Source organism: Sciurus carolinensis, chromosome 10 (assembly GCF_902686445.1).
Source record: "Sciurus carolinensis chromosome 10, mSciCar1.2, whole genome shotgun sequence".
Lineage (NCBI taxonomy): Eukaryota > Metazoa > Chordata > Mammalia > Rodentia > Sciuridae > Sciurus > Sciurus carolinensis.
Genome location: NC_062222.1, coordinates 120505317 through 120529633, shown reverse-complemented (window position 1 = coordinate 120529633; position 24317 = coordinate 120505317). Strand labels below are relative to the sequence as shown.

Sequence of the window (24317 nt, the reverse complement as noted above, 5' to 3'; positions counted from 1 at the left end):
TTATTGGCAAACACTTCACAAACCATGTAATTCAATTATGTAAGGTTCACATTCAGTATTTTATAGTATATTCACAGAATTGTACAACTATCATCGCAATTTAGAACATATTCATTACCCCAAATGAAGACCTGTGTCCTTTAGCAATTACTCTGCACACACACACACCCATCAGTCCCAGATAACCATAATCAACTATTTCTATAGATTTGCCTTTTCTGGACATAGGTATAAACTGAATGATAGAATACAGGATCTTTTTGTGGTTTGCTTCTTTCATTTAGCATATTGTCAAGGTTTTGTCATGTCTATCAGTACTTCATTTCTTTTTATAGCTTAATAATATTCCATTTTATAGATATACCACTATGAATTTAACCATTCATCAGTTGATGGACATTTGCATTGTTTCTTCTTTTTGGCTATTATGAATAATGCTACCTTGAATGTTCATATTTTTGTATGGACTTGTTTCACATGTTTTCAGTTTTCATGGTTATATACCTAAGAGTGAAATTGCTGAGTTATATAGAACAGTCAGAGTGTTTTTCAAAATGACTTCACCATTTTTAGGAAATGTCTTCTTTTAAAAAATGTCTCTTGCCATTTAAAAAAAATTTTTTTCAGTCCTGGGGATTTAATCCAGGATCTCATGCATGCCAGGTAAGCCCTCTGCTGCCAAGTGGCACCTCCAGCTCCCTTTGCCCATTTTTAAATTGAGCTATTTTTCTTTTTTATTATTCAGTTTTAAGAATCCTTTACATATTCCATATACTAGATCTTTCTTTATCAAATATATGGTTTGCACATATTATATTCCATTCTGTGGTTAACTTTTCCACTTCTTTTTTTGTTGTTGTTGTTGATGCTGGGGTTCATACCCAGGACCTTGCCACCATTAAGCTACATCCCCAGCCCCTTTTCACTTTCTTGATAGTGTCTTTTGAAGCACAAAAGTTTTTAATGTTGATAAAATCCAAGTTATCTATTTTTTCTTCTGTTGCTTGTACTTTTTATGTTATATTTAAGAACGCATTGCTAATCTAAGATTGTGAAAACCTAATCCTATGCTTTTTTCTGTGAATGTTATAGTGAATGTTATAATTTTGGTTTTTAAGTTTAAGCATAACCCAGTTTAAGGTGTTTTTATATATGTTGTGAAGTGTGGATCCAATTTCATTCTTCTGCAAATGGTTATCCAGTTGTTCTAGCATCATTTGTTGAAAACACTATTCTTTCCCCCATTGAATGCTTTTGGCACCATTTTCAAAAATCAAATGGCCACAAACATGAGAACTTGTTTCTGGATTCTTAGATCTATTCCATTGATCTATATGTCTAGCCTTAAGCCAGTACCACATAGTCTTCATTAATGCAGTTTTGTAGAGAGTTCAAAACGAAGAAATGTCAGTCTTCTTTTTAAGACTAGCTATTCTAGCTTCCTCTAATTTCCATGTAAATTTTTTTGGATTACCTCGTCAATTTCTGCAAAGTTATCAGTTGGGGTTTCCATAGTGATGACACTGAATCCATCTGTGGATCACTTTGTGGAAGGTTGTCACCTAAATAATAGTATCTTTTGATCCATGAACAAAAGTTGTCTGTCCATTTATTTAGATCTTCCGAAATTTCTTTCAGTGATGTTTTGTAGTTTTCAGAGCACAAATCTTGTACTTCTTTAAAAATTTTGTTGCTAAGTATTTTATTATTTGATGCTACCATAAATGGGATTGTTTTCTAAATTTCATTTTGAGGTCAGGCACACCGTGCACACCTGCAATCCCAGATACTCAGGAAGGTGGGGCAGGAGAACCACAAATTCAAGGCCAACCTGAACAATTTGTAGTGAGACCCTATCTCAACATAAGATTAAAAGGTCTAGTGGTGTAGCTAAGTGGTAGAGGTCTTACCTAGCATGCATGAGGTACTGGTTCAATGCTCAGTAAAAAAAAATAAATAAATAAAAGTGAAAAATGAATACATCATTTTCAGGTTGTTACTGCAAAGAAATATAATTCAATTGACTTTCATATGTTAATTTTGTATCCTACAACTTTGCTGAATTTGGATATTAGCTGCAATCATTTTTTACTGGAGTCTTTAGAATTTTCTACGTACAAGCTAATGTTATCTGCAAAAGAGATGCTTTTACTTTCTCCTCTTCAATTTGATGTCTTTTATTCCATTTTCTTCCATAATTGTCCTGGTTACAACAATCAGTAAAATGTTGAATAGAAATGATGAGAGTAGAAATCCTTGCCTCTTCTGGTGGTTAATGGGAAAGCACCAGTCATACTTTTAAATATGATGTTGGTTGTGGGTATCTCATAAATACTCTTTATTGGGTTGCAGAAGAATCATTCTATTCCTGGTTTATTGGGATTTTGGTAGTATTTTGTTAAGAATTTTTCTATCTATATTTATAAGAGGTATTGGCCCATGTTTTTCTTCTGTGATGATCTTTTTGTGAATTGTTTTTTAAAATGATAGACAAGGTAAAAATCCAAATGGGTATTAGGTCTTCATGGGCTACTCATCTTTAGCCACTCACTGTTACCAGTTCATAAAGTTTAAAAAAATTAATATTACAACTATTTCCTGCATGCCTTACCATGTATACTTTTGTACATAATTTATTAAAATTATAGTCTGATACTCTGAGTACTTGACACAAAATATTCTTTATTGGTTTGTAATAATAGAATTCAAATTTCTATAGCCAAAAATTAAAGAACTTACTGTCAATCATAAATCCCACTTCTAGGGCTTTAGAATGTGTATAAATCATATTCTCTGAGGCTCATTTGTAAAAATAGGGAGAAATCCTCAGTATTGTCCTTAGGATGGACTGAGATGATTGATGTCCTTGAGAAGGCTTGGGACAATGTAGACTCAATCATATTTATTGTTACTGCATGAATTATATATCACATCATCTTCATGAACAGAAAGTTATTACATGACATGCAACCTTTTGAAAGGCCTCTATTGCATAAAAACTGAATGCTTTGCAATCTGTTTTTTAGAAGTTATTTTTCAGTTCTTTTGTCTTTTTAATTTTTTTGCCTAGATTCTGTGACTTGTTGCTTATTTTGGAAACTTGGAAAGTACCATGCAAATACAGATATAGCAATGCTAGTTAAAAATAAAATACTTAGTGTTTGCTGGTGAAGGAAAATATGATGCTATGTAGGTATAACTTCTTGATGAAAATCAGATTTGCATTTCAAAAGAACATTCTGGAGAAATTTAGATGAATTGAAAAGCAGGAGCCAAATACTTCTCCCAGACGATAGTTTATAACTCTCACTGAAGTCAAAAGTAATTCTGAGGGTAAAATTTGGACTACGTGTTTGGAAAGTTTGAAGGAAAAAAAAAGCAGCATGCATAAATTTCCAAATCTTTTCAAAGTACTTAGATGAGAGGCCATTTGTAGTTATGAATTTGGGAAATATTTCCTCCATTGGCAAAATATTCATAACACTTTAACTTCCACAGGATACTAATCATAATAGAATTTAGTTAACCACTTAAGTAGTAAAAACTGCATATAGGGTAGTACCAGTTATAATACCTACATGAAATCTTTAAGAATTTATTTAAATTGTTTATCTAGTGCACTACTTCAAATGAAATACATCATTATTAGAGTGAGATGAAACTTTTCAAGAATTCCTATTGAATATCAATAAGTCCATATTTTATATCTGCTAATAGCTTAATTAGAAATTACCATAGAGCCTTTTTCTTGCTCTAATTTCATGTGGGATATAAAAAAGTTCCTTTTTTATATCCCACATGTTGACACCATGACAATTAAATTTGTTTCAATTAAAGTTAAAAATGGACATAATGACAACTTTGATTATGATGTTCAAAGGCTTATGGGTTAGTTAGCTGTCTTTGACAGAGTTAAGTATTTCATGGAAATTGTTTTATGTCTTAGTTTTGTCAGTGCTTGAGTGTACAGGTGGCAAGGTTAATCTTCTTAGTCCTTAGTCTATTTTGGACAAGGGTGCTAGCCACAAAGGTCATATCTATAAGTTGATACTTATCATTACACCATCTATGACACAAAACAATACAGATGCAAAGAGTGAAACCTACATGACAGGGTTTCTTTGAAAAAGTGATTAAGACTATCTTTATCAAGGTACAAGGTTAATAGTAACATGGGCCAAAGAAGAAATTGCAGAGATCTTTTTCTGTTCTAATGATTTGCTCTAGAACCTCAGTCAACCTTTTAAAAACAAAAGTAACAACATCAACCAAATATTAAAAACCAATACCTTAAACACAATTCTTTCCATTTAATTATTCACTTTGTTATCTATTTTTATCCATGCAACAAAGGGTGCTATTAGTCTATCCAATAGATAAGAAAACTGATGGGTAGGAGAATTTCCTAAGGAAATAACATTTACTTAGTACCTAGTGTGTACCTAGTTATTTCATGTATTTATTTCAATTAACTTTCAAAATGACCTTATGCAGTGGGATTATAATTCCCATTTGCAGATGAGGGGAAAAATGTGTCCAAAGTTGAGCTGCTAGTTAGTGGTGGAGGCCTGAGGACTTGATAACAGAGCTAGTCCAGTGTCTTTTCACTCATATCCCAGATGGTTTTTTTAAGATCACAGGTATTAATACTGATTTTACACTGCTACAATATATGATATGTGACAAAGTACAAAAAGTCTAGGAAAAAAGTAGGGAAAGTTTAGGAATCAAAATTTAAATATATTTCTTATAAACAGAAAACTGGAATTTAATGATTCACATGATGTCATTTGTGTAGCTAGTGTTAACTGTATTTTTTCACATTACGAAAAGAATGAAGTAGATCAATCACACATGGAAACATTTTCTTTCAATTACATTTGCTATGAAAGCTTGTGACAAATTACTAGATTTGTACACATTCCTCTCACCAAATGTGCATTTGATTCCATTCACATTCCATATCACTAGAGTAAACAGCCTGTTCATTTTCTTGTTTTACCTTCTGGAACTGCTGCACATGTTAGCAAGCTAAGCAAAGTTTAACTCAGGCCTGCAAAAAAGTCAAGTTGCAAGGGCCAAAGAATCCTGAAAAAAAAAAAAAAATCAAACACATTTGGAAAGAAAGGTTGAATATTTATTTTTGTTTCTCAAATTCACCTGAAACCCACTCTGTGACTCATTTTCAGTTCTCATTGTTTTTTTTTTAATCCTGGAGTTAGAGCTTATTTGCCTTATAGAATTTCATAATCGGATGGAATCCTTCTTGGCATTCCATCACCTGTGTATTTTACTAAGCTTGATTACGAAAATGATAATGTATGAACACAAGGGAGGGACAAAGATGAATGAAAACCAGGAGTTTAGAAATGTCTGTGCAGTACAAGACTCCTCATTTTTCTTTATTTTTTTTAAGTTGCAAAAGTATGGAATGCTTCATGAATTGTGTTATCCTTGCACAGGGGCCATGCTAATCTTCTCTGTATCATTCCAATTTTAGTACATGTGCTGCCGAAGTGATCACCAGGGCTCCTAATTTCTAATTTTATCAGTGGGGCTTTCTTAGCTGCACCATCTGATCACGTTTACATCTTTGGAGGCGCCCGTCGCCATCTACAGCAGGTTTCACAGACATTTTGGATATGTGAGCCTGTTGGAAATTAAATAATAATAAAAATATTGTCATTCTCTGTACGGGATATACTAAAGACATGAAATAACACTCATCTGGATAAAATCACTTGATTTGGCCTTTTTAAGATCGACTTTTGAAGTGCTAAGGATATTTTGACATACTTCCTAAGGATTTTGATGAGATAAATGCAAGTTATAATGAATAATAATAGGTGACTCAGGAGGTTGAAGCAGGAGGAGCACAAGTTCAAAGCCAGGTCCAGCAACTTAGGGAAACCCTAAGCAATTTAGCAAGATCCCACTATAGCAATTATATTACAGCATTGTCCTATGTACTTTAAATGTAGTAACACTTTGAATCCCCACAGCAATCCTGTGAAGTGTATACTATTATCCTCACTTTATAGGTGAAAAAACTGACCCATTTAATCACTTGCCTAAAGTCTTTCAGCTAGAAACCCAGGCAATGTGGCACTAGAGCCAGAGTTGAACTGTGTTTAAGCAAATGGTAATGACCCCTTAACTAGCTACTGACTGTTTCCCTTGCCCACTGAAGACACACTCAGGATCTCTTCGATTCATCATTTTTACTATTTAAATATTTCACTAAAAAAAAAAAAAAATTTCACTTACTGAATTTTAAAGAAAGCCTATATGCCATTACTCTCTGGATTATATAAACTCCTGGAGTTAGGTTATATTCAAGTTCTATAACATGATGCTCAGAGTGTGATTCATGGACAACACACATCAGAATCCCTGACTGTAAATGCCTGTTCTTTACCTACTGTAAATTTACCTACTGTAAATGCCTGTTCTTCAGCACTCATTTAGAGTCTTAGAGAGTGGGACCCAGGTGGTTCTGATGCCCATTAACTTCTGAGGACCTGATTCTATTAGGTCCTTCTTACGTTCTTGCTTAGAATGCCTGAGCCTCTCCATATGCATCGATCCCCCACCTGGAGTTCCCCTGAATGCAAGGGGTGCTTTCACACCTCTGAGCCTGAGCTTGCTGTTTCCTGTGCTTGTCAAGCTTCCTCTTCTTACTGTCCCTTGAACTCCCACTCCAATAAGAGTCAGCTCAAGAGTCACCTTTGCAAAGACTTTCCTGGGTCCATCAGGCAAGAAGCGTTAGCTGCTTTTTCCGTTATATTCGAATGCCATTAATTCAGAATTCATTTCTAGCAAAGTGATACTGCAACTGGTCTGTGCACTTTGGTAATCAGGGAGTCCCCTGGACAGGGTCTTTTTGTCTATCTTTGTAAAACACTGAAGATGCCTGACCTGTAGTGGTAGGTACACTAAACATACTGATCGAAAGGACCACAAGTCAGTTCTGCCATTTTAATTGTACTGAGATATGTATGTAGATCACATACATAACTTTTATGAGAAAATAGTTCCTCTAAAGTAGAAGAAAGGAAAATTTTTGCCTTTTTTCGCTTATTTCACATTTATTCCACTTATTTCTATTCTTCCCTCCTTTTCTTATGTTTTATATTTTGAGTAGGCAATACATGCACAAGAACCAAGTTCAAAGGATCCAAGGAAGTAGACTGTGACAAAATCCACCTTCTCACCTACATTTTCCAGCAGCTGAAAACTTGTGGGGAGACAGTAACTGTTACTTTTAAATGTATTCTTCCAGAACTATTTTAGACACATATAAGCAAATATGCATATATGTATCTATCACTGTTTTGCATTGGTTCTTAAACTTTATGATCAGTCTCTGCATGTTAACAGACCCATACTACTCCATTCTATGAATGAATTTATCATGATTTTTAAAAATAAGCCATCTTTTGAATTGGGTAACTCAGCGGTGGAGCACGTGCTTAGCCACACACAGGGCCCTGAGTTCAATACAAGACAAACTTTATTGACATTTAGGTTGTTACCAATATGTTTTATCTTCAATAATGGTGCAATGCACAGGTAATTTCACACATATGCAAGGGCACTTATAGTATTAAACTTCTAGAAGTGGACTTGTAGGATTAATTGGTAGTGATAAATATGTCAAAGTGGTTTCCATAAAGATTACATTCATTTCTACTTCCACTAGCAAGTTATCAAAATAGCTAGTTCTTCACCTCCTACTAAGTATTTTCTTTTCTGAGGTTCTAAAATGGAGAGTATAGTAAACTCTTTATTAAAGCAAGTGTAACCTCATCTGCTGGTCTCAAAAGTAAAGTCTTATTTGTTTCTTTCCTTTTTTCTTCAGAAAGTTCCATATTTTTTCTCCTCCCCAGGCAGGCTGGTACTGGGGTAGTCATTGCTAGTGTGACCCCAATATTGTTTTTAAATCAGGAGGCCTAGTGAGTTTTCAGAATCATTTCTACTTTGCCCTGAAGTGGGGTACACCCTATTCCTCCATAAACAGTTCTGAGCACCTACCATGTACCAGGCATTGTTCCACAATCTGAGGCTTGAACAATGAACTAACCACAAAAGCTTTTGCCCTCTTGAAAGATACATTATAATGTGAGGAGGCAGACAGTGAACACAACACACGAGTAGGATCTATGATGTTTCTTTGTGATGAATGTCAGGAGCAAAATAAAGAAGGAAGAGGATAAGGAGAATGGGAGCCACTCTAGTGAAGGGTGGTCAGGGACCTCAAGAGAAGGTGACATTTAAGACCAAATGAGGGAGCCATAGGGTATCTGAGGGGAATGCATTCTGGGTAGAGAAAGGAGTGAAAGCCTCGAGTTGAGAGTGTGCCTGGTGTGCCCCAGAAGCAGTAAGGAAGGCAGGTGGTTAGTGCTTAGCGAGTGAGGTGAGGTCAGAGAGGTAAGGTGGCAGGCTGGGTGGTAGCAGTCCTCACAGTGGGATCGGAAAACCATTGGAGAGTTCCAGAGAGTATCTCAGAATGGCCCACGGAGAACAGACTGAGGGAAGATAAGAATGGAAGAAAGGTGGGCCAATCAGGAAGCTTCTGGTGAACTAGGTGGGAAATAAGATGGATTAGAATGGACTGGCGTTAGGATGGTGGATATCTTTTGAAGGTGGAGTGCTTTGTTGGATATGGTTTAAGGGTGTCCCCTCAAGGTTCATGTGTTAGAATTTTGGTCCCTGGGGTGGTGATGTGAGTTGGCACCTGGGGAGGGAATTAGGTCATCGAGGGTGCTTCTCTCGGAAGGAACTAATGCTGGTCTCATGGAGTGAACAAGAATGAGTTGTTAAAAGTGAAGACAGCCTGGTGAGGTGGTCCAGACCTGTAATCTCAGCAACTCCGGAGGCTGAGTCAGGAGGATTGCAAGTTTGAGACCAGTCTCAGAAACTTAGAGAGACCCTGTTTCAAAATAAAATATAAAAAGGGCTGGGGATGTGGCTCAGTGGTAAAGCACAACTGGGTTCAAAAAAAAAAAAGAAAAAAGAAAGGAGACGGGTTCCTTTTTCTCTCACCCCATGCAATTGATCTCTTTTGTATCCATGTGTTCCTACCATTGTGACAACACCTGCCATCAGGTTCTTACAAGAGTCAAGTAGGTATTTAATTATAGTAGCAGAAAATGGATTAAAATATGGAAACATCATGATTTTCTGCATGACTGGATCTTGGGTGTGAGAGACAAGACAAGCAAAAATGTCTCCAACATTGTTGACTTAAGTGGAAGGAAGGAGTTGCCATTTATCCAGATGGGGAAAGGTTGTGAGTGGAGCTGTTTCAGGGTGAAGGTGAGGCGTAGTGATTAGATTTGTGGTTACAATGGCTTTCTGAGGTTGCTGGGACTCTCAGGTGGCCGCGGTTCCAAATTAGATCAATGGCCTGTCCTAGACCATGGCTAAAATGCCTTCTTGGGATAAAGGCTTCAAGGAATGTGTCCAAGGACACTGTCCTCTTGAGCTCTGCTTTTCCAAATCAGACTAGCAATGACGTATTGTATTAAATGTTCTTACATTTCCTATTTCTGTGCCAAGTATATAATCAAAGGAATAGGCAAATACACATACACAGAAAACCTTGAAAACAACTAAAAAATTTGATTTTCTGTCCACTACATAATCAGCAAAAACTGAGCTTCTATTACAGGATTCACTGTGTTCCAAATATAAAAATTCAGTTCAATTCTATATTTGCAGGTCTATGATATCAGCAAAGCACCAGTTCCTGGACTATGCCAGGCCCGGCTTGTTGGAAACCACACCAGGGTCAATATAAAAAGGAGCTGACTGAAGAATATAATCAGGAACTCATTGGGCATTATTCAAAAAGAAGGGATGTACTTAAAACGGTAGTCACTAAAGAACTTAATGAAATTATTCCTAAAAAGGGCTGATTATTACAACGAAAGCATGGAAAGGGGAAGGAAAGCAAAACCATTACTTTAAGTCATATTAGTGGGGGCAAAAATGAACATAGTGATTACTTCATAAGGCTGGGAAGAAACTGAGGGAAAGAAAGAAAAAAAAGTGTCATTTTTATATAAGGCAACAATGTGAGAGTGCTGAATCAGTTTTATTCCTCCCCTCCGCCCCCATTTATACCACGACCAGCGGGAAGATCAGAAAACCATCCATTGCTAAAGGAGAACATTTGCTAAGGGAATCGGAACTTGTTCAAGGCAAGTGCAGTGTTGGCCAGACTAGGTGACTCAGAGGCATGACTAAAACCCGACACTTGGGGGCTGTCTGTCAGCTCTCGGAGGTTGGGGGCGCGGCGTCTAACACATTTCAGGAAAGTACCAGGCTCGTGGAGGCGACAGGAAACCTCCCCGGGAGTCTGGGCTGGGGCTCCTGCTGCCCTAGTGCCTAACCTCTCACTCTGGGCTTTAGGGGAAGTTCCTAATCTCCTGGTTCCCCCTACCCGTTTCTTCCACCGATTCTCCCCGGGCGTGTGCAAGACGTCGGGTCTCCGCCCCCCGCCCCTTGCTCGCCGCCACGCGCCCACTCGCCCCGCCTCCGCGGCGAGCCGCTCCCTTCCCACCCCGCCAGCGCCCGCCGCCCGGGCACGCGCGGCACGAACAACGCCTGGAGCTGCATTAGACACCTGTCCAGCCTGGCCTCCGCGAGATTTGAGGCGAAAGCATAGGCAACAGGGGGGCGCGTTCTCGCGAGGTTTAGGAAATTTCCCACGGCCTGTGTTGTGTCTGAGCCGAGTAGTGGAAGGCGGTAGGAAGGAGGTGTAGCGTGAGACTGGACTGCCTGCATTGGGTACATGCGCAATGCTGTTTGCGCGTGCCGCGCCAATCCTGCAGCGCCTTCAGCAGGTTTCAGGCGGTGGATTCCAGTTCTCCGGGTTTTGTGGCTCCCTGTGCTGAATCTGGGAATCTCTAGGAAAGGAAAGGGCGAGGGAGGGGGAAACCAGGTGCTGCAGGTAGGGGGGAAGGGGCGGGGTTCCGGCCCTGCACCTTGCCATTAAATGCCTTGCTGGCCCCGTTTGCAGGGGGCTTTCGGACTTAGGCCGCCTGAAGAAAGTTTCAGGCTGCGAACAGCGTCCTCGGCTGCGTCGGGCCCATGGGAAGATCCGTCTTCTGTGCATCTCCATATACTCCTGAGCTCACACACAGCTGGAGGCTCCCACTGCAGGCAGCTCAGCTCTCTGCTCCGTGCATCACGAGCTTTGAGCCGGGCCTCTGGTCAGAGTCGGGGGTGGCAAGCGTGGCTTTCAATTCCAGCCCAGGTTTCACTTCTGGGGATAACTAGTCAGCAATCTGGTGTGTGTATGTGAGATGGACGTTAGGGGTGCTTTGCCAGAGGCCCCCAGCTGACATTTCGCACCCAAGGAGAAGGAGCTTAAGGCGCAGAGCTCAATTGCAAAAGTTTCCCATCTACAGAGCTCTGGAAGGGTCGGACCACTTTGTAATCATGCCCGTCTCCACACTTGCATGGGGGTTGAATGAATGAAGGTAGTTCCTGGCATTTCACTCTTCCGAACCCCAGTCGTTTTGTAGCTCCTGCACTTAACGCTGACATTAGTATAAAGGAGGTGTCCAACGAACGTCTGAATGAATGAAAAGGGCTGGGAATCCAGAGTGAGCGGGAAGCCACATGGAAAACACCCACTTGAGGAGGTGTTTCGTCTAGGCCTGTGAAACGCGGCACATTTTCCCAGGACCCCTCCTCCCTACTCCTCGGCCCCGCCTCCTGACCCTTCCATTCCCTGTCCCTGTAGTAATCCCCTCCGGTTTTCCTCAGTCTCCACGTACGTCCCTGAGGGCGCGTCCCAAAACCCGGATAACCGGAGCGCTCCCCATGGACCACACGGAGGGCTCGCTTGCGGAGGAACCGCCTGCGCATGCTCCATCGCTTGGGTAGGTTTCCAAGGAAGGCAGAGAGCAGGATCCCCTACTCCGCGGGCGGCGCGAGGCGTCTGGCTCTTCGCGGCGGCTGCGAGGGGAAAAGGAGCGCGGGGGCTGGGTGGAATCGAGGAGTGAGGAAAAAGGGAAGGGGCGGGGGAGAGGGACCTGGGAAGGCGTCAGGGGGAATCTCGCGAGGGTTGGAGTTTTGGCGAGAGTTTGTGGAAGATGGCGCCTGTTGTGACAGGGTAAGTCTGGGGGAACCGAGCGCTGGGAACCGGGAAAGTTGCAGGCGTCTGGCAGCCCGTGGAGGGCGGCGGGTTAGGGGGCTGCGGCGCGCCTGGCCTCCGGAGGCCGCGGGGGTGGCGTCGCGTGCGCCGAGCGCGGCGGCGTGTGGCTGTGCGCTGCCCGCTCTGCGCCGCCGTGGCTCGGGCTCCGGCGCGTGAGGGCGGGCGGCGGCGGCAGCGGCGGCGAGGCCGGGGGTGCGGGCGTGAGTGCCGCCGGGCGCGCGGGGCCCGCGGGCGGCGGTGCTGGGGGCGCGCGGCGGGCACGGCGCCCGCGGGCCCTGCCTCTGGGCCCCGAGCAGCTTTGTTCCTCGCGGCGGTCGTCGCCACCTCGCCCCGCCGGTGCCCCCGGCCCCGGGCGCTTTGTCTTTCCGCGCTGTCCCCCCGCGACTCTCTACCCCCGGCCCTTTGTTTCGCTGCCTTGGGCGCTTTGTCCGACCCGCCGCGCCCCGCATCGCTTCTCCATCTCTTTCCCTCCGCTGTCCTTCCTCCGGTGCCCCTTTGTTGTGTTCCTCTCTTCTCGGTGGCCCAGTGACCTGCCACAACCCAGGCACCAGATTCCTGTTTTTATTTTTCTTTGTCTTTCTCTTGTGTCTCCCCTCTCACCTTTCTCTTTGGTCCTTGATCACCCCCAGAGGCTTTGTCTCCCTCCTATAGTGGCTTATTCTCTCAGTATCCCCCTTTCCCTCCCGTCTTGGTTTGATTTATCCGCTGCCCACCGTGTGTCTGCTGAACTGTCTCAGCCCCGGCGGCTCCATCTGGTGCTTCTAAGTGCGGACAGACTCTAGGGCTTGTTGTTTTGTGAGTCTGAAGGATGCTTGGGGATACTTAGTTTCCTCCACGGCCCCCTCCTCTCCTCCGCACCCCTTTCTCTCGGGATTATATGTACCACCCCCCCGGGGGGTGGTTAAAGTGACTTCAGTTTTCATTGCCATCTCTTTGGGTCCGTGGTGATTTTGCTTGGAAACAGTAGCCCTGGAAAAAGATCTAGTCTCTTGATGGTTACCTCCCCCCCCACCCCCGGTGCTTCAGACTGCGTAGGCCAAGGGCAGCTGTCGCAGCTTTGCATCTGGGTTACCTGTGGCTGGGTGGCAGGGTATTGCAGAACGATTAGAAGTGGGCGAAAGGTGGTGTTGTTTTTTCCTCTTTCCTATTGATGTTTGAGAATCGTTTCTGATACCCATAATGGATGTTCATTTGGTGTGTGAATAGGAATTGAGTGAATTTCAATGTTAAAACCTTGTGAATGTTGGGGTGGACGATTTGAACATTTTCTAGAACCTAGTTGTACAGTTTATTTTACCACTAACTCCTGCTTCATAAGGAGAGTTATCCTGCTTGGGAACTTGATATCAATATCAATGATTTGCTTTTTCTTAACCATGAGAGTTTACAATTTACAATCATTGTCATTTGCAATTAGTGTTTACAGTTTGTGGTTTTTGTATCTTTAGATGTATGTCATCTCTTCTGTCCCATCATTAGTATCAAACACTGAAGAGTGCAGTTTCTGGTTGATGAATACTGCTTTTAGAATCTTTGTGGAATATATTAATTACGTGCAGTCAATAGACATAGAAGTAATAGCCTTAAGTGAGGTTATCTTAAAGGTAATTCCCAAGGTTAAAGGAGTATTAAATTGTTCTCAGCTCTTATTGTTAATACAGTAATGTTAAAAACTTGGGGTATATCTGTGGGGGTGAGGTGTATTGTAAATTAATGGCCTGAATTATTCTTGGACTAGGAATAAAAATTATTAGATTTACCAGGATTATTATACTGAATGTATTTTTCAGGAATTTGGTTTTTTCTGTTAGTTGATCACTACTTTTAGAAGTTACATTACTGGTAAAATCTTTCAGAATGTCATTTCATTTATACACTGAAGTTCCACACAAAGTGTTCCTGATAGAGGATATGCAGGATCTGCTAAAAGGAAATCTTGGCACATTGGAAAGTTTTGTTTGTTTGTTTGTTAAGTCAGTGATTAGAATTAATAGGTTGAATTCTATTAAAAGGAAAGCCAGGCTTTCATGATCAATACCTGAGATTTTTGTGAAAATTTGCAATCTGAGTTTGTTAATGATTTTTGCCAATAACTTGTCTCCCCTACTTGTTCTTGTATAATCTTTCGAAGGTAAAATCATGAGCATACTAGGTTCTAAGTAAAGTGTAAATACTGTGTAATAATAGAAAGCATTTTGCTCTGATTTGTGCATCTAAGAATGGTTATGCAGATATAATAAAGTCACTTCTATAGTTTGAGTTGCATAGTTCCTAAATAATGTTAAGACTTTTATGTCGTGACCAAATAAAACTGTGCCTTTAATTTATGTCAAACAGCAGCATATATGGAAATATATAGGATAAGTTGGTTGGGAAACTTTTATTACAAATATTGACTATTAAAACTTTGAATTTATAACCCATGAATATTACAGTGGGACTGCAGGGAGTATATCTTTAGAAGATAATATCAGAGGCTCACTTGCAGTATTTTCAGATCTGTTCTAATATATGTTTCTAGGCATTAGATTTTTAAAAGTTATTAAAAAGTTACCTCTTGCCTTATACAAACAGATTTCTACCATTGTCTTCTAAATGAGTAAGATTAAAAAAATTGTTTTTTTGGGGGAAGCCACTCTTGCCAGATGTAATGATTAAGTAATCTTCGGAACGTTGAATGAGTAAAGCATTTAGAAAAGATGGCTTTATTTGAAAGTTCTTATGAATCTTAATTCTGGTGTTCAGTCATTTTTCGAAATAAGACTTAAGACTTGGATTTAAGGCATTATTTTGCATTTTGCTTCCTCCTAATACTAAAATTCATGTTATTTCAACTAGGGGCAGTATTTTCTCATGGATTGAATAAAAGTTGTTATTTTTGGCATCGGGCTTTGTGATTATTTCCAAGTTATTTTACTTCCCCTGGGCCAGTTTCCTAACTCTGTAGTAAATGGGAATTGTAAAAATTTGCCACATCTGCACAGGATTGCTGTGCCTTAAGATATACAGAGAGTATCCTTGGATAAAAGGTGTGGTAATGGTCTAGGAATTGTTTCTGAGGTAAGCTAATGTGAAGTAGGTCATATTTTATAGGAAGTCAAGTAGGAGGTTATGAACTAAGTTCTTGGCAAGTTACAGCAATGATAGTGGAATTAAAAAAAAAAAAAAACCAAAATATGTACTTTAGTTTGGGTAATGAAACAGATCCCCCCCCCCCCCCAAATAAACTTAGGGAGAGGGACAAGGAAAACAAATTACAGGGTGGTATTTGTGTGTTTTGTAAGGGACTAAAGATAAAACTCAAATGTTTGATAAAACTCAGATGTAATAATACCTTGTAAAATTATGGGATGCCTGTCTTCTATTGATTTGTTTACTGCATGTAGTAATATTTTTAAAAGTTAGCACAAAAGGTTTTCACAGGACTCACAACCAAGCCTGTTAATAGTTCTGACAAATTTTGTATGTGTCTTAGTACATTTAATGCTTTGTCACTTGTTCTCAACAATATTTCCTAATCACCTGGACTATAATTTCAGACTTGATACTTAGTTATAGGAAAGTGATGTTTGGGGTGCACTATAGATGTTTACTGAGTGAATGAAGCCTGATGCTTCTCTATTCCTGGTAGGGGATATCAGTTGTCATGTAGTTCCTCAAGCCAGGATTTTGGTTTCCTATCTCATTAAATCTTTGCTGGTAACCACTTTGTTTTTTCTCCTAAAAAATCTCTTGAATCTGTGTCCTTTGTCCTCACTGCTGTATTTCATGTTCTTGTCATTTCTCACCTGGATTACCACAGGTGTATTGACAAGCCTCTTTCTGCTTCTAGATACACACCCTTTTTCCATCTTCCATATGACTGCAAGGCAGTGTTTCTTAATCTGATCACTCCACTTGTTAGTTTAAAAACTTTTCAATGGCTCCCCCTAGCAGCCTTCATTTAAAAGAGGCAACAAAGTGGAGAGTTATGCACTTACATAGAATTTAATCTGCTCAGATTTCATTTGTCTCTGTCTCTTCAAACCTCAGTAGCATTGTCAAGTTAACCTATCCTTACCTCTTTCATCAATTGCAGGATAATTATTCCTAACTCAAAGGGTTGTTGTGAAGAGTAAATGAGATAATGCATGAAAACATTTAGAATTCCTGGCACACAGTAAGTGCATATAAAAATGTTTTCTGTCATGGCTTTTTGGTTCCCCAGTATGTATTTCGTTAGCATCTTCTCCAGCTAAATTGTTTGCCTGTTTCTCTTTCTTTGTATTCAGTGTATTTAAGAATTTGGAGTTTCCCCATTTAGGCCCAGCAGTTCAATGCGTAAGGATATATCCAAAGTACTGGTCTTTAGTAGGTTATTGTTCAAGACTAAGATCATGATATTCTATCCAGAATCAGCAGGCTAGGTACTGTGTTCCTGCTGTGTCTTATTAAAGGACTGGTTTGGTTCTTCTGGAAATGTGTTATTAAATTGTAATTATCACATTGAAATGCTGTTCATTACTTGGTGGTATATACCCTTTTTTCCCATTAATCATTTATGTATTCTTAGAAGAGTGCTAGCACTTGATAGAACCTCAAAGAAAATATTTTTTGAACAAAGAACTCAGTACTTTGAAACCTTGATGCAACATAATTATGTAGGCAGAATTTGAGATATGTCTACTTATAGATATATTTTTGATTTTGATTATGTAAAGGAACAATTGCTGAAATACCTGGAGGTATTATTTTTAGCCTCAGGTATCATTGCACCTGCGAAAGTTATAGTAAGGCTCTTGGGGAAAAAGTACTTTTTAGATTATTAGAAAATACTACATTATATTGTTTGTACAAAATAGGCACACTTGAATTTCACATTTTGTTTTTTATGTGGTTGGCTGTCAGATATTTCTCAAAATATTCCATTTTTTTAAAGTGTTTTAAGTACTTAGATGCATAAACCTTAGGGCACTATAGACAGCTTTTTTGGGGATCCATGTCATAGAATCACATAAGAAGTTTATGATCTAGAGGAAAACTCAGGTCTTGTGGACAGGTTGCATTTATCTACCAGGCACATTGTGACTGTTAAATCAGGAAAAGTACACACAGTTAAAATTAGAAAAGTCAAATAAAACAGTGTAGATGTGATTTGTAAATCCTAAAGCATTCCATACAGATGTCTTAATTATCTTAGCAGTTTCTTCTGGTACCCTTTCACGGGCATGGTTCAAGATGGACTTTTTATACTGTAACCTGTGGTTTGTGGGTCATGTTTTAGGAAGGCAGCAGTGTATTTAGTGCAGAGGACCGCAACCTTGGAAATATGTGCTTTGGCATTTTGAACAGACATATTTGGTAAATTACTACTTTACCACAGATGTTGTCATTGAGTCACCCCCAACTTTTTGGGGTCTACTTCTTACTGTTCTGTTCTCTGCTCGAACAGCCATAAAAATGTAGGAATGTTGAATGCCCAGCTGCTACCATCTCTCAGACACTTACCCTGACCACAGTTCTGGAGGCCTCTTAGACCTGGCACAGCCTCATGGTGTTGCTTATGCCTCATTAGACCTGCTTCTGCTTCAGGGACTGAAATGATATCCCAGTGCACTTCTCCAACATTTCAAACTTACTGCGGGGTGTGGGGGAGGGGCGTAGATCAGAGGCAGTGTAAGTGGTGGGAATTACCTGTGTGTATAAATATTTGTGTAAGTTTGTTGTGTTGACTCAGTGCATGGAGATAAGCATGACAACTTTTCAGTCAGATTGGTGAGGTTCATAGCAGTCTTGGAAATATTTACACTATCTTAACTTTGCACATACACACACATAAAGGATAGAAAACTGCTTCTTTGGCATTCTAAGTTGCAAAAGCCTTGTAATGAAAGTGCCACACCTGATGGAAAGGAGGTGAAGTACATTGGAAAATTAAATTGACTGTTGCTTTTTAATTCTCCCCAAGTTTCTTTTTTGTATTGAAGTGTTAACTTGGTTGTAGAACTAATGTACACTGTTAATTAGATGATAATTATAAGTAAATAAGAATAGTTTCTTATAAATACCTTATATAACCAGGAAAAGTGTTTATCGTTCTGTAAAACTTTTTTTTTTGGTGCTGGGGATCGAACCCATGGCCGTGTGCTTACAAGGCAAGCACTCTACCGACTGAGCTATCTCCCCAGCCCCTGTAAAACTTTTTTATAAATGTGGTAAAGTGTTATAGAAGGTCAGTATTTTCTTATGAAATATAGAACTAATATGTAGGGTTTTTTTATTACGAACAATTTATGTTTGGATATAACCTGATACACTGTAGAACATATTAGTTTTAGGCAAGTTTGCAGCATTGGAACAAAGGTATTTTTTCCTTTTTTTGTGTGGAAAACTGCAAACCTATTAAGATCTTTCCTTATTTTGCAAGCATACCTTTTCAAATAATATTTTTGGTTTGAGTGTGAGAAAATTTTTCATGTGAAAATTTATATAATTCTGTACAAAGCTCCTAATTACACTAACTGGAGTAAGCAAAAACGTTGAGATTGTCCCAACATTCAAGGAAATGAGTATGACCATGCATTAGTGGCATATATAATAATATATAATAAATACAAGAAATAAAATATATAATAAATATATTGTTTTAATAACTATATATATTATATATATATATATATATATTAGAGTCTTGGTAGGTATGAAACACTGCTATGTGCTGATCCTATACAGATGACTAGGAAGTGCTTTGAAGCATATGACTTGGTGGAACTGGAAAGTGTTTGGAGGTCTTTTGGAGGAACTTGAGTGGTAAGCTAAGTATTTGAGTGTCAATCAGGGATGCAGAGGATAGGGGTAGAACATTGAATGTTTTAGATGAGGTGACTTGGATTAAATGGTATGAAATGGATTGAAATTAGTGAATACTATAAGAGAAACATGGTCTTATCTTGATGGTAGACCTAGGGATGGAAAGACAAAACAGCTCTTTTTGAGGCAGCAGGGTATAGGGATATAGGGAATTTTGGAATCAGTGTACTGTCACCCAAATAGTACTTACTATCTGTGGCTATAAGCATATCAGTTAATCTGTGTCTTTTCTCTTGTCTAAGAATATGGAAAAAATGCTTCTTTGTATTGATGCTAGGATTAAATAAGAAAAGCAATATAAAATTCCTAGCTCAGTTTAGGAGTAGTAGGTGCTCAATAAGTGGATTCTCCTTTCCTTTTGTGAAGTGTGGAATTGAAAAAAAAAAAAAAAAAAGGAGGGGGATGCAGCAGGGAAGATAGGAAAGAAATCTCTGAGTAATTGAAAAATGGGTGATGCAGTAATTAGAAACGGAAAAGTCTGAGTGAGGTAGATGGGTTTAAGAGAACCCAGTTCAGGTTATTAATAAATATTGGATACTTATTTTTGCATACCTCTGCTGTAACACCTAACATTGTTCTGCTGTTTATAAATTTGTTATCTACCCATCTCTCTATTTAATCTCTCAGTGAACTCCAAAAGGATAGGAGCAATGTTTTACTTGCATACTTGTGGAGAAACTATTATCTGCCAGAATGCTACTTGCAGGATGAATATGACCTGAATGAATTTAGTAATGTATGACACTTACCACTAGGTGGCACTTAGTCTAAGTGATAAGGCTGACATTCAGTGTAGATTTTTTTTTTTCTACTTTAGAAACTGACACCCGCCCCCTATTATGGTCACCTTTCTGCCTCTTGTGGACTATACTTTTGAAGTGGAGTGTGAAATATACACCAGATAGAAAACTCCCATCTATTGAAAGACAGAGAAGTGTCACTGTGTTAGAATATGTTCTGTAGAAAGAAGCTGAAAGGAAGTTCAATGAAATTTACAAGTTGACCAAATTCTTCATCTCTGAATGTGCTTGAAGGGAAGCCTGGTGGTTGGATTTTAGGTGGTGTCGTTTGTTGATAAGACTTGTGGATTGCTTTAAAGGAGGAGACTGGGATTTGGTTTCTTAGATGAAAGATTATCAAGTTTGGTCTGTACTTGATAGATACCGTGGTATGATTCTGTACTCCCCATTCCCCTGCTCTTTGTTCTCTTTATTTATATTCTGTGTGTTGTAGAATAACATGTAGATGGTAACTACATCCTGTGTGACACATTATGTAGATTATTAAATCCATTAGATTCAGGAAATTTCAGAGCTGGGAAAAGCCTTATTAATCATATATTCTAAAAATTTAAATATAGACAAAGGCAGGCTAGTCATTTACAGTTGGTTAATGGTGGAGACATTCAGTGACTGAGCTTGCTCCTTGTTTTTTGGCAGGGGACAGGAGCCATATGCTGCTCTTTTGCTCTTGTCTATTTATACCACTTGGTACCTTTTAATGTTTGTGCACTCATCCCCTCCCAAACCCCCTTTCCCTACGTATACATGGACCAAGAATGCAAATCCTTCAGCTCCTTAGCATGAATTGGGAGAGTGCCACTGCTATTGTTGTTTCATAAATGTTCAGCTTGGGGGTTACCTGTTCTTTCTCTTTAACTTTCTTCCCATTGATGCTGCTTATGATCTTCGTCCTTTGTTTTTAACTTGTCAGGGTGGCCTCTTTAGGAACATAATTGCCCTCACTGCAGATCTTACACACCTTCTCACCTACTCTGCTTTAGTTGCACCTCCTCAGGAACCAGCTAGGTGCAGCAACTTACTCTTGCCTCACACTAGTCTTTGCCTCTCCCGTCTCTAACTTTTAGATTCTGTCACCTACACTAATTATAGTTGGCTGTTTCCAGAGCCTCGGGAGGAAAAGATGGCTATTGCAAAGGAAGAGAGGCCACAACTTGAAATTTTATACTGCAAGATGGACTGGTTTATGAACTTGATGAACTTGCAGTGATTTTTTTCTAATGTATACACAAAGACAATATTAACTTTCTTGACTAGAGTTCTTTAAATTTGTTGCATCTGTCATCCATGCTTATACATATGTCAAGGAAATGAATGAAATCCTTTTCAGCCATCCAAAGGTGGCAGTTATATTATTTTGTAATTCATGGCTTATAATAGTGTGTGCCATTAAATGGCTAATTTTGAGTTAGTTGGAGTTACTGATTCACTATTGTAAATTAAAAAAAAAAAAACCAACTTGAATGGATACCTGTAGCTTTCAGAGGTTATTTCATGATTATTGGTAAGTGAGCCATTCGTTGTCCTAGTCTTTCCTCCACTATATTTAATGTGATATGTATACTTTGCCCACAGGATTATTTATATCATTTACTTAAATCTGTAGTAGATTAGTAGTTGATTAGTTATAACTCCTGGAAATTGTCAGTTAATGAGTTAAGTATTTTTTAAATTACATTAGAATTTAAACATAGATTTATATGGTAGATGGAAAGTTTTTTTTTTTTTTTTTTCCCATAGTTATTTCAGGCAAGTAACTATCTTGATATGGACATTTTTCTTTTGCCTGTCTGCCTACCTTGATTGAATCCAGGGACCTCAATGATGTGGAAGTTTCTTTTCTTTTTTCTTTTTTCGGGATTGAACCCAGGGCCTCGGGAGCAACCATACTACTTGACCTGCTCCCCAGCCTCAGAAATTTTTCATAAGGACTTTTTGTTTCATCTATACAACTACTGAGCTGCTCCCCAGCCTCAGAAATTTTTCATAAGGACTTTTTTTTCATCTGTATATACGCATCTTGATTATTTTTTCTAATTAGAAATATGTTTATTGTAACAAATTAAGTTATTTAAATATATAAAGTGAACCACTATAATCCTATAGCAAGAATAACTGCTGTTAAGAATTGGGAGTATACTCCTCAATTTTTTTTTAATGGAAATGCTAACATTGTATTTTATGTTAAAAATATCAAAATATTAGTAAACAGTGTTAAGGGAATCAGAAAACTGACATTTTGTTGAATATATACTAAATTCTCTACAACATTTTGAGGGAGGTGGTACCTCCTTATATAGAAGTCTGGAGGTTGGGTATTTAGTAACTTAACTTGAATCCATACAGCTTTACTTCTGCCTTTGCCTTCCATTCCCTACCCTGTACTGATAGGGCTTGTGCTTTTCTTCTTTCTGGAGCACTTTCAAGTTAATTACTGGGTGGCGAAACAGTTCCAGATTTAAGTGTGGTAGAAGTTTTTAAGGAAAGGAAGATTGTAGTCGTTTCTAATAGATTACTTTAAAAAGTAAATTATGTTTTCTAGAAGTGCAAAGTTACATTTGATTAGACTAGTCTTTGAACTCAAAAGATTCTCCGAAGTAACATTACTTATCTTTTAGTATTTTTTGAGACACTGGGGTCTTACTACTATGCTGCTCAGTCTGGTCTTGAACTCCTGGGCTCAAGTGATCCTTCTGTGTTAGCTTCCTGAGTAGCAGGGACTGTAGTTGCATACCAAACTTCTATTTAACTTTAAAGATTATATTGTCAGACACTCCAGTGATATTGTGTTATTGTTAATTTTCCTTTTCTGCTTCATATTTTCATTTTTGGTTTCCTTTCTAAAACTATGCCTTTTCTGCCTACAGATCAGTGTTTAGAGCTTTGAATTATTTTTTTGTGTAGGCACTGTTTGTCTTTGGGGAAAAGTTACTTAATTGCATCATAACTTAAATTTTTTCTTTAGTAAAATGAAGAGCTACCTTAGAGTTCTTGTGAGGACCAAATGTCCCTTATGCAAAAGGGCTACTAGACTAAGCCTGGTGTGTGAGAATTGCTAAATGTTCATTTCTTTTCTTACCTCCCATTCAAGCTACTGCCCTGTCCTGTCTTTGCAACTTAACTTGATCTCATTTTTATATTCCCTTGTGTTAAATGTCAAAATCTGGTTTTTACCCCAGGCCATCAATAAATGACATCCTTTCACCAGCTCCTAAAACCCTAATTTTACTCTTCAGCCTATTTCATTTTTGTACATCCTTTTTTTTTATTGACCACAATGTCTATCTTCTTGATTAACAAGCACCACCCCTACTGCTTGTACGTTATCTTTTCTTTGCTGCTTACTTCTCCATTGTTAAATACTAAAGTTTGTAAAATTTTGTCTTCCTCTCCTTGTTATTGTTTTATTCATTCTTTTTACTTTATGTCTGTATCACTAGCTCTGATGTTTAGATCCACATTTCCCTCCCTTCCTCCCTCCCTATAAGTTACCCAGGCTGCCTTTGAACTTGGAACCTGACTGCCTTAGCCTCCCCAGTGGTTGAATTACTGGTATGTGCCACTGCATCCAGCTTTTTAGATCCAAATTTCTAAAATTACTGGTAGTTCTGTATGCTCACCATAGAGAGCAATGTTCTTTCCCTAAACAACGCGTTCTTTTCACCATATACATACATTATGCCTTCAATTCTGCAGACTTGATACCTGTTGACAGTGCTATTGTTCATCTAGCTGCCACAGGTAAATTTTAACTTACGTACCTTCCTTATTTCCTCCAGTCTTATTTTGTTTTACTTTGTTGACCACATCTTTCTTCTTCTTCCAGATATCTTTTATTGGATATTCTGGGCCCTTCTCTGCTTGCTTATTGCTACTGCCTTATTCTTTAATCCCACTTTGTCCTGTGGTTGGACTATTTATCACAGCCTCATAAATCCTCTGCCACCCCATTACTTTCTTTCGGCTATGACACTTGGTGTTTGTCTCATCTGTTAGTATTTTGGGGTTTGTGTCCCCCCTACGTAATAATATAAATATTTTGTAAAAGAGTAAATAGTAGTTGTAGAGCAAGGAGGGGTGCCTCCTTGCTTCTTCGTACATCGTGTTTGTTGGGTTGATGTGTAATCTTCTTCCAGACTTCTATAAGAATGTACTTAACATGCAGATGTAATCTTTTTTTTTTCTTCACGTTCTCTCATCAGTCCTTCCTTACATAAATTGGAGTGTATTAATTAAAGAACATATTCTTCTATTTCCTTGGGTCTTTAAATAGCATTTCATCTGTGACTGTGGGTATCAGTAGGTATGGCTCCCTATTTTTCTTAATGGCTGTTTTGAAAGTGTTTCTAACTCATATTTTTTATATTGCTGCCCCATATACATCCATGCATCTGTGAAAATGTCAAAACTCCAGTTATTTTTAAATACAAATTTTACATCAATTTATTGCCCATTTTCATTTTCCTTATGGATTTATACTTTATTCGTATTTTTTCTAT

General features: G+C 38.9%; 1 protein-coding gene and 1 non-coding gene across 5 annotated transcripts in view; one reads left to right on the top strand and one right to left on the bottom strand.

The window, feature by feature from the left end:
- The window catches only part of Rbpj (recombination signal binding protein for immunoglobulin kappa J region), a 215029-nt gene that overhangs the window by 109371 nt on the left and 81341 nt on the right, over nucleotides 1–24317 (top strand). The window contains exon 1 of one of the 4 annotated variants that reach the window (XM_047566233.1): nucleotides 11876–11894. The exons of 1 other annotated variant lie outside the window; for it this stretch is intronic. Coding sequence is in view for 1 of the 3 variants with exons in the window: in XM_047566230.1 (XP_047422186.1) it covers nucleotides 12108–12127 (20 nt within the window). In the remaining 2 variants the exon portion in view is untranslated. Of the gene's footprint in view, nucleotides 1–11875; nucleotides 11895–12022; nucleotides 12128–24317 lie in introns of those variants that run through there. 2 more of the 4 variants (XM_047566231.1, XM_047566230.1) reach the window with 2 other exon arrangements.
- Nucleotides 5421–5524, bottom strand: LOC124995206 (U6 spliceosomal RNA). The gene has a single exon (XR_007110674.1). It is a non-coding gene; the product is annotated as a U6 spliceosomal RNA (small nuclear RNA).